Source organism: Protopterus annectens, chromosome 13.part0 (genome assembly GCF_019279795.1).
Source record: "Protopterus annectens isolate FY-2018-M chromosome 13.part0, PAN1.0, whole genome shotgun sequence".
Classification (NCBI taxonomy): domain Eukaryota; kingdom Metazoa; phylum Chordata; order Ceratodontiformes; family Protopteridae; genus Protopterus; species Protopterus annectens.
Window position 1 is genome coordinate 438,709,586 of NC_056747.1, and position 14,739 is coordinate 438,724,324.

The following is a 14,739-nucleotide window of genomic DNA, read 5'->3' on the forward strand; positions in this document are numbered from 1 at the left end:
AAGGCAAATGAAGTTTTGAAAAAGATGGAAGATAAAGCTAAATCTATGCAAACTGTAAAAGATTTCCTACAAGTGCAGTCGCCCAGGTTCAGTATGCACTGGCCTACTTAGAATTGGTGTTTTCCAGTACCCACCAGAGCTGCTCAGGTCAAACCCAGACACTCCAAAGGCTCCAGGTTTCAGTCACAAGGAACTTACAGAACAAAACAATGGGGTGCCTCCACCTCCAAATCTGGAAGTAACAAGGCACCTCCGTACGGTAAACAGCCTCTTTCCTCTGCCATCACCAAGCACTTATCTTTTGGCCACCCCTTTGGGGGAAAAACTGGCACTTCATGCACAAAATTGGCATCTAATTACCCAGGGCAAGTGGGTTTTAACTATAGTATCCCAGGGATACAGATTTCATTTCCACACGTTTCCAATCCCAAACGGATGGCCAGATCTGCCTCCAAATCAGTGGGCAGAGGCACAGAAACAAGTTATGTCCCTCATGAACATGGGGGCTTTTCAACCAGTACCAGAAAAGGGACAAGGTTTTTATTCAACACTTTTCCTGGTACCCAGAAAAGACAAATCATGGCGTCCAATTCTGGACTTATCCACTCCAAATACATTCCTGGACATTCCAAAATTCAAGATGCTGACTCTACAGCAGTTACTGCCGATGCTAGGAAGGATGCCTGGTTGATAACTCTAGACTGAAGAGGCTTACGTGCATATCCCAATCAGGGAATCCTGCAGAAGATACCTCCGCTTCAAAGCAGGCTATTTGCATTACCAGTTCTCTGCACTGCCCTTTGGCTTATCTACTGCGCCCAGGGTCTTCACAAAGTGCCTGGCTCCAGTAATTGCGTTTTGCAGACAAAGAAACATTCACATTTATCCTTATCTGGACAATTGTCTAATTCAGGCAGAAAACAAGGACACTCTTCTACAGCATCTGGCATTTGTAAAAAGGCATCTAACTTGTCTAGGGTACACCATAAGCGAAAAGAAATCACAATCGGTACCCTCTCAAATAATTACATTCCTGGGTGCAAGCTTGAATACAACTACCTAGATGACTTACCTCACGCCAGAAAAACAAATTAAATTGATGACATACGTCAAACAAGTGGCCACAAAAACCCAGCTATCTGCAAGACAGATTCTGCAGGCCTTGGGGTTCATGGCTTCCTGCATTCTACTAATTCCATATGCAAGACTGCATATGAGGAAACTTCAATGGTACCTAAAGAACTTATGGAGTCAACATTGTCACAGCCTGGAAACAATGATTCCTATCATTCCTTGCCTGCAACAGGAGTTCCTATGGTGGGCAGAGGCCTGTCACCAAAACAAGGGACTGTCATTCATTCCACACCCTGCCACCCAAACTCTGACTGCAGACACATCAGATTATGCTCGGGGGGCACGTCTGGCAGGGAGATGCATTCAGGGCGAATGGAGTCCAAATCAAATGCACCTACATATCAACGAGAAAGAAATGCTAGCTGTACAGAATGCTCTGACAGCCTTCAAGGGCTTTCTTCATCCAGGACAACTAATGATAAAGACGGACAACACCACAGTTATGTGGTACATAAACAAGCAGGGGGGGTACCCATTCCTACCCCTCTGCAGACTAGCCATGGCTTTGTGGAACACAGCCTTGACGTACCAAATACATCTAAAAGCTCAGTTCCTGCCAGGAAAACAAAATACTCTGGCAGACGAACTAAGCAGAAGTCTGATGGACCCACACAAATGGAAACTGGATCCACAAATCTTCAGCATGCTGACACGAAAATGGGGGAGACCAGACATGGATCTTTTTGCCTCTCCCCAAAACTATCAGTTGGACAAATTCTGCACAAGAATTCATCACAAAAAAGCTTGGAAAGTGGATGCTCTATCCTTCAGCTGGAAAAACCTATCAGTCTATGCCTTTCCCCCTCTGCCTCTGCTCTCCAAGGTTTTACTAAATGTCAGACAGGAAAAAACGAAAATGATTCTGATTGCTCCAGATTGGCCTCGCCAACACTGGTACCCGCTCCTACGCAATATGTCACACCTTCCTCCGTAGTACCTGCCTCAGACACCTTATCTACTGTCTCAGCAAAACTATCAAATTTTGCACACTCCGCTCCAAACTCTGAATCTTGCAGCATGGCTAATCAACTAATTTCACCAGTTACACCTCCCAGTAAACCTGTGATGGATGTCATTTTGGAGGCTAGAAGGCCTAGTACTAGAAAATCTTATGCTGATAAATGGAAAAGATTCTGTGTCTGGAACCAAGCTCAAGGAATAATCACAGTAATGCCCAATATTCCTCAGATTATGCAATATTTAACTGAGATGCTTCATAAGGGTCTATCTTTCTCTTCTATAAAAATCCATGCCTGTGCCATTTCGGCTCATTACAACACAGAGCCTCCTCTCTTTTTTCATCCCCTGCTAAAGCAGTACCTCAGAGGGGCCAAACATTTGAGACCTCCCAGGAGAGCACCAAGTCCTGCATGGGACCTCAATTTTGTGCTGGAAAAACTCACCCTACCTCCTTTTGAACCAGCTGCTACTGCAGACATAGCATTTCTCTCATGGAAGACAGCTTTTCTTTTATCAGTCAGTTCAGCTAGAAGGATTTCAGAACTACAGGCTCTCATGGCAGTGGAGCCTTTTCATTATCTTTTATCCAGACAGGGTGGCCCTCAGAACCAATCCATCCTTTATGCCTAAAGTGGTATCAAGTGTGGCTCTTAATCAGACCATTCATCTGCCAACCTTTTTCCCAAATCCACAGAACAATCTATTTATTTATTTTATTTTATTTTACATTTGTTGACCGGGCTAGTCTAGCTGGATACATGTCCTTTTTCAGTAGAGGCCCGGGGAGAAAAGCTCCCACAATTAACAGAAGTATAAGTTTACAATTATATACAAGAAATTACATTAATATAAAATCAAACAGTAACAACATCAAGGGGGAGTGGATTCTGCATTCATTGGATGTACACAGACAACTAAGATTCTACCTAAACAGGACAAAATCTCTAAGAAAATCTGAGCAATTACTGGTGGCATTTGCTGCAGGGGCAGAGGGAAAGGCTGTTTCAAAGCAGACTGTTTCAAAATGGATAAGCCATTGTATTCATTTCTGCTACATGCACCATGGTAAACCGGTCCCCAAGGGGATCAGATCCCATTCCACCAGGGCTGCATCTACTTCTGCAGCCTTTCTCAGAGGGGTTCCTACCAGAGACATTCTACAAGCTGCTACTTGGAGCTCAGTTCATACGTTCACCAAACATTACCATTTACCTCTCTTTTCTAAATCCAGAGTGAGCTTTGCCACTGTTGTCCTGCAGGGCCTTATAGCTGCTCCTAATGCTGTACAATTCCAACCTCCCAACCATAGCTTTGGGATTCTACCCAAATGTAACGACTGCAACAGGGAAACATGAAAAACATAGTACAGTTGTGTACACTTACCATAAATGTAGATGTTTGAGTGTATTCACTGTTGCAGTCCTGGTTACCCACCCGCCAGCCCCCTTTTTCTCTCTTATTATACCTCTCCTGTCTCTTACTATGCTCAAAAGCCTTTTTGGTGTATTTGCTTTTATTTGGTGGTATATTTTTTTGTGTTCTAAATTACATGCATGTAGATATGTATGTATGTGTGTGTGTGTATATATATATATATATATATATATATATATATATATATATATATATGTATATGTGTATAATGTATATATTATGCTTCCCATTTGGGGGCATCTGACATCTGGGGCAAGAAAAACTGATGAAAATGGCTTCAGCTGCATGTTTTATACCCTGACGTCATGAACGAAGAGACCGCAACCGACGCAGGACCCAAGACTGTTATTCAGGCTGACTGAGGGCAACCTGCCAGCAGATTACCCAAATGTAATGACTGCAACAGTGAATACACTTGAACATCTACATTTATGGTAAGTGTACACAACTGTACATTCTGTAAATCCCAGAGAGTCTTTCAAGACACACGTGGTGATTCTTCCCCCAGGGGCAGAGGGGGAAGTGGGTAATGGAAGACACCGGCCAAGTGGCAGACAGGGTCCGCAGGACCAGGGTGACAGGGAATCCTTCCTTTGCAAGGCCTACCAGCGCTCCTGAAAGTAGGCTTGCCTGCCAACCTCTGGAGGCAGTCGGGGGTCGCTTATCTTTGTAGCCAGAAGCCTGGCTAAATATAACAAAAGACAAATGGGTACAGAGCATCATATCCAAAGGTTATTCCATACCCTTTTCACTTCACGTCCCAGTCACAAAAAACATCCCAGAAATTCCACCCAGTCAGTAGCAGCAGGTAACCATTTAAATACGAAAGTTGCTACAAAAAAAGAGTCGTCCAAGAAGTCCCCGCAGACCAAAGAGGATCCAGAACTTACTCAAGGTTCTTTAGTTCCAAAGAAAACAGGGGACTGGAGGCCCATCCTGGATTTCAGCAAATTAAACAAATCAGTAAGAAAGTCAAAGTTCCGAATGGTAACACTGCAGCCAGTACTCCCTTTTCTGGGAAAATACAATTGGATGTGCGCTATAGATCTCCAGGATGTGTACTACCACATAAAAATGGACAGGCAATCCAGGAGTCGTTTGCACTTTCGGGTGGGAGCCAGTCACTACCAGTTTTGAGCTCTGCCCTTTGGTCTCACTACGGCCCCCAGAGTGTTTACCAAATGCATGGCAGTAGTCATGGCTCACTTGAGGTGCCTAGGAGTGCTTCCTTATGTAGACAACTGGCTCTTAACTGCCACCACTGAACATCTACTAATAAAGGCGAGAGACACCACATTGAGACTCTGCTGTCATTTATGAATCACAATGTTGTTGTTGTATCTTTCGGCTTTTCCCAGTTAGGGGTCGCCACAGCGGAACTCCAGTCCACTAATGATTGGCAGTAGATTGTAACATACTGAGTTGCCAGCTCTGACTCGCAACCTTCAGTGAAGGTACGCCCATTCACGCATGTCTCCACACAGAAGACACTTTAGCTGAGAATCGAACAGGACAACCTCTTACTGTGAGGAATCACAATAAATTATGAAAAATCACCTTATTGCCATCTCAGTATATCGCCTTTATAAGAGCATATTTAGACACTTCAGGAATGATAGCAAAGCTTCCCCCAGAAAGAGTACAAACCCTTCGGCATCAGATCATCAGTCTGCTGTTCAAAAGGAAAGTTCAGGCAAGAACAGTTCTAAAGGTTTTAGTGACCATGGCAGCAGCAATAAACTTGAACCCATTTGCATGGCTGCACATAAGAATTCTACAGTGGCTATTGTTCACTCGGTGGTCCATGCAGAAACTAACCATGTCCCACCATATCAGAATCGAATCTTGCAGGAGAGATCTTCGTTGGTGGCTTCACTCGATTCATGTGACCTAAGGTCGACCATTTGTTTTCCCACAACCTTTAGCCACAGTGATCACAGATGCTTCCCAGATAGGGTGGGGGGCATTTTCTGGGAAAAACAGTCCAGGGCAGTTGGCGAGATCACGAGGCCCGTTTGCACATTACTGTCCTAGAGATGAGAGCAGTACTGTTAGCGTTGCAAGCATTCCAGTACTCTCTTCCGCTAGGTACTATTGCAATTCATACAGACAACACGTCAATTGTATGGTACATAAACAAGCAAGGAGGAACCAGATCTTACCCCCCTTTGTCGAGAGAGAGTATGGCAATGGGTGACCTCCTCCCAACAATTTCTGATAGGAATGCATATCCTGGGAAATCCAACGTGATAGCAGACAAACTCAGAAACGCAGTTCTGATGCCTCACTTGTGGTTCCTAAAGCAAAAGGTAGCGGAAATGATTTTCCAAAAATGGGAACAGCCTTGCTGTGACCTTTTTGCCACATCCATGAATGCCAAATGCAGCTATTTTGCCCTAATACCCCCTTCGGGGGAGTCACCAAGGGATGCACTTGTACACGATTGGCCCTTTGGTCTCCTCTATGTCTTTCCTCCCTTCCCATTGATACCCAAACTTATTCAGAAAGCCAGTGTATTGGGAGGGGCATTAATACTTCTCGCTCCTTACTGGCCTTGTCAAATCTGGTTCCCCTTCCTGTGGCCGCCTCTTCAGGAGGAGCCTTGGATTTCTAGACCCAGTTCCGGATCTCCTGACGCGGGACTGCTCCATCCTTCTCTTCAAACCCTCAAGTTGACTACATGACTGATCCAATTCCAAACATAGCCAGGCTACCTAACCTTTCACCTTCAGTGTAGCATATCCTGATTTCTTCTCATAAAGCTTCTACGAGGAAATTATATGTCAACAAATGGAAAAGATTTTCCTCTTGGGCCTTAAAAAATCATATTGACCCTTTCTCTGCACCAGTATCCTCTATATTGGAGTTCTTAGCAAAGCTTTTTCATGAAGGAACAGCTGCAGCTACTATTAGAGTTCAATTAGCAGTGATCTCTAATTTCTATTTAGGGTAAACTGGGCCAAATGTTGTCCCACAGACTTTGCGAAGCCTTTTTGAGGGATACCATTCCGCTAAGGCTGCCCATTAAACCACCTTTACCCCAGTGGGACCTCAATTTTGTATTATCCTGTATGATACTTCCACCTTTTGAACCTGCAGCTTCCTGTGACTTGAAGTTCTTAACCTGGAAGACAATTTTCTTAGTAGCTATAACTTCAGCTGTAAGAGTTTCGGAGTTACAAGCACTGTCTATCAAACCCCCATGTATGGTACTCCACAAGGACAAAGTTTCTCTCTGTACAAACCTGTCCTTTTTACCAAAAGTATGCTCGGAATCAAATTTGAACCAATCTATAGACTTACCAGTTTTCTTCCCCTAACTATGGCAGTAAGGCAGAGTATATGTTACATCAACTAGATATTCATAGGCAATTATGTTTCTATTTGCACAGAACAAAAGACTTTAGGAAGACTGACCAGTTATTTGTCTCCTTCTCAGACCAAAAGAAAGGTGCCCCAGTTGCTAAGACTACTCTTTCCAGATAGTTGTCAGACTATTACATTTATCTACAAATCCCAAAACAAACAACTTCCCGACAAAGCAAGAGGTCATTCTGTCAGAGCTGTGTCTACCTCTTTGGCCTTTTGGGCTAAACTGCTAATCGATACCATTTGTGCTGCAGCAACATGGGCAAGACCTCAGACCTTTATCACTCATTACAAAGTTGATTTGCTCTCCAGGGACAGGGCCTCCTTTGGGATCCACTCTTCTGAAGAATATTCTCCCTTGAGCCATCCAAGAAGGATGGTGCTAGGAATGCTGTCCCAATCAGTACAGAATGAAGGACTTAACATAAAGAAGTTATGTACTCACCTTAACGTTCCATGTGTGTTGTCCCTCTCACCTTCATTCTTGCATCCCACGCTCCTACCCTCAGCCTTTGGTTCCTGGAGGACCAAGATGATTTATTTGGTGTCTAATTCTGTCTCTGACCCTCTTCTAGGCTTGTAAAATTGTATATGTATATACTAGTTTATCAGCAAACAAGATCTGGGGAATTCCATAGTGCATCATGGGATAGGGTGTAAGCCACGAGCTACTTGAAGACCTCGAGCTTTTGTAAACTGCTGAGTCAGAACCAAGGATCGGTTTCGAACCCAACCAGTACAGAATGAAGGTAAGACTGACAACACACATGGAACATTTGGTGAGTACATAACTTCTTTTTAGGTGTAGTTAACCATAGAATGGAAATTTATACAAAATATTTACCCCAGCCAAGGCCCTCATTTTTTTCCTCTGTTTGATTTTTGTGTGTTGTATACCTGCACACCATGCTTTTGAGTTTGTTGAAGGACATCACAAGTTTGCATTTGGTACGTCAGTTTTGTAGTAAATAAAGTATTTTTTACATAAATAAGGAGAGTAATATATGGTAGTTAATTCTGTCTGAGTATTTTTTTTTTTTCTGTATAGATGACTGTATACCTTTGTGAAAATAAATTTCTGTTTTCATGCTTTACAGCATCTCCCTGTTTTGTTTTGACTTGCAGTGGGCAGTTTGCCATTGTGAAAAGATGCAGAGAGAAGAGCACAGGAGTTGATTATGCTGCAAAGTTTATTAAAAAACGGCGTCTCTCCTCCAGTCGTCGTGGTGTGAGCATAGAGGAGATTGAGCGGGAGGTTAGCATCCTGCAGGCGATCAAACACCCAAATATTGTTACCTTGCATGACATCTATGAGAATAAGACCGATGTGATTCTTATCCTGGAGCTTGTGTCTGGGGGTGAACTTTTTGACTTCCTGGCAGAAAAAGAGTCACTTACTGAAGAAGAGGCAACACAGTTCTTGAAGCAGATTCTGGATGGTGTTCATTATCTACATTCCAAAAAGATAGCACACTTTGACCTCAAAGTAAGATGTTTCTAAGTCACTTTGCCATGAAATATTAGGTGCAGTTGACACTGAAGTTGCAGTTTATATTGTCAGAATAAGAAGCATTTTTGATAATTTAAAAGCATTTCATCAGTGTGTTATTTGTCAGTAAATTGCATATACTTTTCTTGCTTTAGATTTACTTCTATCATGTGCCTGTCTAATCCAGATACAAAAAAGACATATTAATAGTAGTGATGTTTTATTTCTATGGGGCTTTGCTAGTAATTTCCTGCTGTCTGCTTTTTCACTTTCAGCCTTCATAAGATAAGCAATATTGGTTTTGATTCTAATTAAGTTCCCGCATGCCCTTTTTTCATAGCTTAATTTATATATTTAGGGGTTATTAATGCCATAGCAGGCACTGACATGACAAACGCATATGCATGCTTTTGGAGATCTGTCCTTGAGCATTGTTTTTTAGCTATGCAATTTTAGGCCATGCAGCATACTGAGATGCTGTCTTGCTTCATGGGTTCCTTTGTGCTATGATAGATGCAGTGCATTTTTTATACAACCCTCCTCCACCTAGCCATATCTTGTCCTCCAACTTCTCTTTACCCTCTCCAAATACATTTAGAGCTTTTTCCGTGTAGTTACAAATCTGTCCTGTCGCAGGGCTGGTATAATATATCTGAAGGTAGAACCTTGTTGTGACTTAGTCTACACTCCCTGGTCTTAGTATTTATCATGAAATGTGAAGATAGTGGAAAAATCATTTCATGGTGGTTGGTCATGATGTCTGAGAGAGTGACATATAATGTGACTGGTCATGATGTGTGCACATATAGTTCACTTACTAGTGGTTGTGCCAGTCCCTTTCCTTACAGGTTGTGTGACGACCCACCATTGGACCAGTAATCAAGGAGCCTCCATCCTCACCACTGGCACCAGTGGGGGACGTACACTGAGGATGACAGGTACACACACAGTAATTCCAGGTGCAGCTTTCTACATCAAGTGTAATTTCCCTTAAGAGCACACGGAGATTAGTCAGTCTGTGTCTGGTTTCTCCCTCTTTCTCCAGATCCCCCAGTAAGACTCCCCAGTGGCACAGCTATAGAGTTGAGACCTTAGCTGAGTGGCCAAGCCAAGACCTCCAGCACCCTCTCTATCTAACCAGTGCTTCGTGTCCCTGCCCAAGTAGCTGACGCACACACACTGTTTGAGGTTTGATTTACATACGCAAACACACCTGGGAAAGGCTGGCACAAGTTTACTAGCTGTGCCCTCGTTTGCCCAGACTATAAGGTAGTTTTCACTGCCATCAGCCAACTCCTTATCAGCTACTTAAAGGCTCTTAACAAAGGGCATCCAATCTTACTGTGCATATTAATATTAATACAGATGGTAGTTTGACCAAGAGCAAGTGGCCCATAGTGACAGCAAGTAAATATGCAGGTACTCTCAAAACTTAAGTATCTCTGCAAAGATGAGCCGCAGTGAGAGGTTTAAATATGTTTAATAATAAATAATAAAAGAACAAGAAAATACTCAGTATATATTCACAGTGACATCAGAGTTCAAAACCACAGGAAATATTTAAAACGGTATTGCAGGACAGTCTCAGATAAAGAAAAACATCTAAACTATGCTTCACTGTATTCCTTACTGAAACTGAGATAATTACTATACCCTAGTTAACTTACTTGAGCAAGGCAGATGTGAATGGATCTTCTAGTTGTTGCTGTCAGGTTCAAGACAGAATGCAGAATGCTGTGTCTCTGTAGGAGACTTTTCAAATTAATCTCTTAAATATTACTGCTGGGATAGCTTGCAGAATGACATAATTTCTTGCCATCTGACTCTGTCCCAAGTGAACTCCCCACTGCTGGAAGCTAGCAACATTTAGCATCTACCTGTGAAAATACATAGATCTCAGATCTTTGGCAGATGCTGGAAATCATAAAACCGTAGTAATTAGTTCACTCCGAAGACAAAACCGAAAGCCGAAAGCTTCTCTGCGCAGACATTGTATATGTAGCTGCCGTAAAGTAATTTAATTTCAGCTGTTTTTCTGATGTTTTGCTGGACTGAAGTTGACCTCCTGTATTCCATTTTCCACTGTTAAAATATATAGATTTAAATAGTTACAGTAGGGCATGTACATTTCTGTTCTCTTCCAGTAAGGCACACTGTGGTAACATTTTAAACAACACTTTGCAGAAACCTTTCCAACATACACTTCTGCACCAGCAGTTTGATGTACACATGAAATACAGTTCTAATACAGTTGTAACACAAGCATCTTGTATAAATCATTTCGATATTCACCGATAACATGTAATTATTTACAAGCTTCCAGATAGCTGTGCTGGCAGTATCTCCCTTTGCCACAGTTGCCATCTACAACTTGGTCTCCATAGGCAGTGGTAAGTCTTGCAGCCTGTTTCTTGGATAGGAGAGGTGGCCAAAAGTCACTTCATCCTATTCCACGTCTAAATGTTCCTTCTTATGATAATTGAAATAATTTGATCCACATTGGTGAATGTGTGCCTAAAACCCTAAAGATATAAACAAAAAGAGATGAAAGTCTAAAAATAAGACAGTGGCAACATCAAATGGCTAAGATTTCAAGCAAAAACTGATCTGTGGGGGTCATCATGCTTCTTCAGATCTGTGCAGACAGAGCCAGGAATTGTTAGAAGAAATGTTGGATGTTGACTGTACCTTGCAAGCATTGCTAATAATGTTAGTGTGTTTTTGCTGTAGGACTGGCAGTTGAATTTCTGGTTATCTTCCTTGAACTTTGATGCACTTGGGTAAAAATTTCTCTAGTGCCTTTTGTACAACTTTGTTTTCCACATACACCATATTTGGTTTAGCAGGTTGACCCAGCTACTTATCCTTCATATTGAAAAAAAATTGTATGTTTTTGTATTCTTCCTGATGTCCAGCCTGTAAATCTGGTAGTATTTCACAGATTAAATCACAGCAGTAATTCTTTTTGTGCTGATTTCTGTTTGTTGATATTCAGACATCAGTAATACAGACAAAATAGTAATTTGATTTTCAACTTTCTGCTCATGAAAATTTAAGCTGCTGAGAGAGACAGACTCCCTACAAGTGAGAATTCCTATATTCCAAAACTACTTCGTAGTTTCTGATATTGCTTTTGTTAGATGTTAATCTTCATGAATTCTGATTTTTAAGAAATGTTCCAAGATTGAGATGATCCTCATAACTTTTTGTAGAGGTCTTTAATGTACGATGTTTTACTGTGTGGATATGTTTTTCTTGTTTATTAGACATTAGACTGCGGATAATGCGCGCTGGACCCCGTATGTTTGAATTCCCACTCATAGCCGTTGCCACGTGTTTTTTTTTTCCGGACTCTCTAGAAATCAATCCGATTGTCTGGTAATCTGGAAAACACTGTGCAAACAACGGTATTCTGTTTCAAAAAAGAAACAGACTAGCAGAGTTTGTTAAATCTGCAGATTTACAATGCTTTTTTACAGAAAAGCATAGTAAATCGGCAGAAAGAAGACTTCAGGAATGGAAAAAGAGGGCATTCTGTAGCAGCTGATATCACAATGATGTCATCGAATGGATGGAGATGTTGTGGGAGATGAGCAGAAATGGACGGGGTTAAGGGTGGTGCGAGGGAATTGGCCTTGATCTAGTGTTTTCCACAACGAAAGGTGGCAACACTACTCATAGCTGGTTTAAATTCTTGAGTTGTGTTGTGGCTTGCAAGTATGACAAAATCTGGTATCCCTGGTCTCGAGAATTTTGACTTTAGTATACTAATTACACTCTCGCCTGCTGTGTCTAATTATTTCATGGAATTTTAGAAATTATACAATGACTGGCCATTAACATTCGAAAATGAGCATGCTGATTTGTCAACCCAACCAGTGTGCCTGTTGTAAGTCGAGCATATACCGGACTTCCTTCATATGCTTCAGAGATTCCAGTTTTCTCTCTTTTTAAAAACAAATCTGTGTAGAAAATTCCACCATGATAATGCAACTTCCTCACAATGATAAACACCAATGGTTCTTGTTGACATAAACCATGACTTGAAGAAAAATAAAATCTGAAACTCAGTTTATTCAGATCGCTGCTATACTATAAAAACGTAAGAAACTTAGCACTTTTTTCCCTAACAGTAATGAGACTTCTTCAGAGTTCTGTCTCATTAATTAATTTTACAGATAATTTCACTGAAAACATTTTGTAATTATAATAGTTCCGTTAGCACATCCTCAGTCTAAAATTAACAACATTGACTGCTTTGAGCTTCATTGTAGTGAGTTTACTGTATTGTTATGCTTCTTTTCTGAGGAATCTCATCAGAATTTATTCCTAAGGTGTTCTCTCTCTCTCTTTTTAACTATAAAGGAAGATGTTCTTCGTGTTTCACTGTTGCAGTCATTACATTTGGGTAATCTGCTGACAGGTTGCCCTCAGTCGGCCCGAATAACAAAGTCTTGGTCCTGTGTCGGTTGCTGTCTCCTCTTCCATGACGTCAGGTCGTCACGGGTATAAAACATGCAGCCGACGCCATTTTCTTCAGTCTTTCTTGCCGTGCGGTGCCCAAAGCAGAAGCAGTTCGCAAGTGCCGGTCGGCTGACTCCTGAAATTTTCACAGTCGAGTTTCAGAACCGAAGTCTTCAAACTAAAGTGAAGTACCCCGTTGGGGAAACTTTTTCTTGCTCCTTACCGATGTCAATAAAAGTTAATAATTGCATTACTTGTGGGAAGCAAATACCTCATAAGGATTTTCATTTGTACTGTATTCCTTGCCTAGGCCCAGACCATAACATGCCTGGCTGTCGGTTTTGCGCTAGATTTAACCAACGCACTATTAAGCATCGGTATATTTTTGCTTCTAAATATTTTGGATCAAGATTCAGTTACCCTGAAATGTCGTCGGTTAGCAATCCGACTACCAGAGTTCACAAAAAACGCAAAGAAAAAGACAGAGACAGACTGTCGAGGTCCAAAACCGACGACGAAGCTTCTCTTAAGCTAGTCGCCAGTACTCAGTGAGGTGCTTCCGCAGCCCCTGATACCCGCTACTTTTGAGTCGCAGGCCTCTACCGAGACCCCATTCGGAGTCTGGTATGCCGCGAGATTCTCAGAGTATTGAACCCGCGGATGTCTCTCCCTTGTATGGGTCCGGACCCGCTGAGCAGGCACCGGCTTCTGAGGGTGTTTTCAGGCCTCAACATGTTTATATTAAACCGACGCCAGCCTCAAAAACAAGATCAAAAACTTCTATGTCTAAAAACCAAAACACATGAGCCATGTGCTCAGGCCCCTATGCCTAAAAAACAGATGATCAAAATGGCTGAGGACTTAATTACCTTGATCAGGGGTTCTCACCCCCCCCCCCCCCCACTAAGAGGCCTAGGCAAGGCACTGATTATGAATCTTCAGATCAGGTTTCCATTTCTTCTGATCAGGAATTTTCTGTTCCACCCTATGAGGATTCTGATGCAGAAGAATCCATCCCATCTGCATCTCCTCCTGAGGATTACTCTTTTGGAGAAACTTTGCATACTTTAAGGGAACATTTTCACTGGGAGAGTCAGGTCTTCTCTGAATCAAAAAAGAGGCTTAGGGATTTCCTTCTTCCTCAGCATAGGCCTTTGGCTATACCTCCTGTACTAGACATTGTTGATGTGTTTTCGAAATCAAGCTTGGCTCCTGATTCCCTACCTCCGGCTCCTAGTAAGCCAGACAGATATTACAGGGTTCCTGACTCCCACAAATTTCTATTAAAAAATTTTGCTGCTGATCCAGAGACTATTTCACAGGGTCCCAAAGGTGTAATGGCCTCTACAGCCAAAAATCCTACCCCCCTCTGATAGAGATTCCAGGGCGCTGGATAGATGGGAAAAGAAGGTTTATACGTCTACACCCTTGGCAATTAGGGCCTTAAACTGCCAGTTTCATATGCTTAAATATCAACAGCATGTTATGGGCTTACTGAAACAGAAAATGAGGTTGATTTCTGATTGTGTGGAAAGTAAAGAATTACAGGAATTATTGCAGAACAGGTTGGAAAGCATACTTCGCAATGTGGTTTTGATTCCTTGGAGGCCTCTTGCAGGGCCGCAGTTACTGGATCTGTGATTAGAAGGCATGCCTGGCTCAAGGAGCAGAATCTGCCTGATCATGTTAAAGCTAAATTGTTGAATGCCCCCTTGCAGTATAGTACTCTGTTTGGTAATAAGGCAGAAGAGGTTTTAAAGAAAATGGAAGACAAAGCTAAATCTATGCAAACTGTAAAAGATTTCTTGCAAGTGCAGCCACCCAGGTTCAGTAGGCACTGGCCTAATAAAAATTGGTCCTTTCCTGTGTCCAGCAGAGCACTCAAGGCA

The 14,739-nt window shown here is 42.1% G+C and overlaps 1 protein-coding gene across 1 annotated transcript in view; it reads left to right on the plus strand.

Annotated features, from left to right (window-relative positions):
• The window catches only part of DAPK3 (death associated protein kinase 3), a 923,922-nt gene that overhangs the window by 523,388 nt on the left and 385,795 nt on the right, over window positions 1–14,739 (plus strand). The window contains exon 3 of the mRNA XM_044054084.1: window positions 8,023–8,383. Coding sequence (XP_043910019.1) covers window positions 8,023–8,383 — 361 coding nt within the window. The remainder of the gene's footprint in view (window positions 1–8,022; window positions 8,384–14,739) is intronic.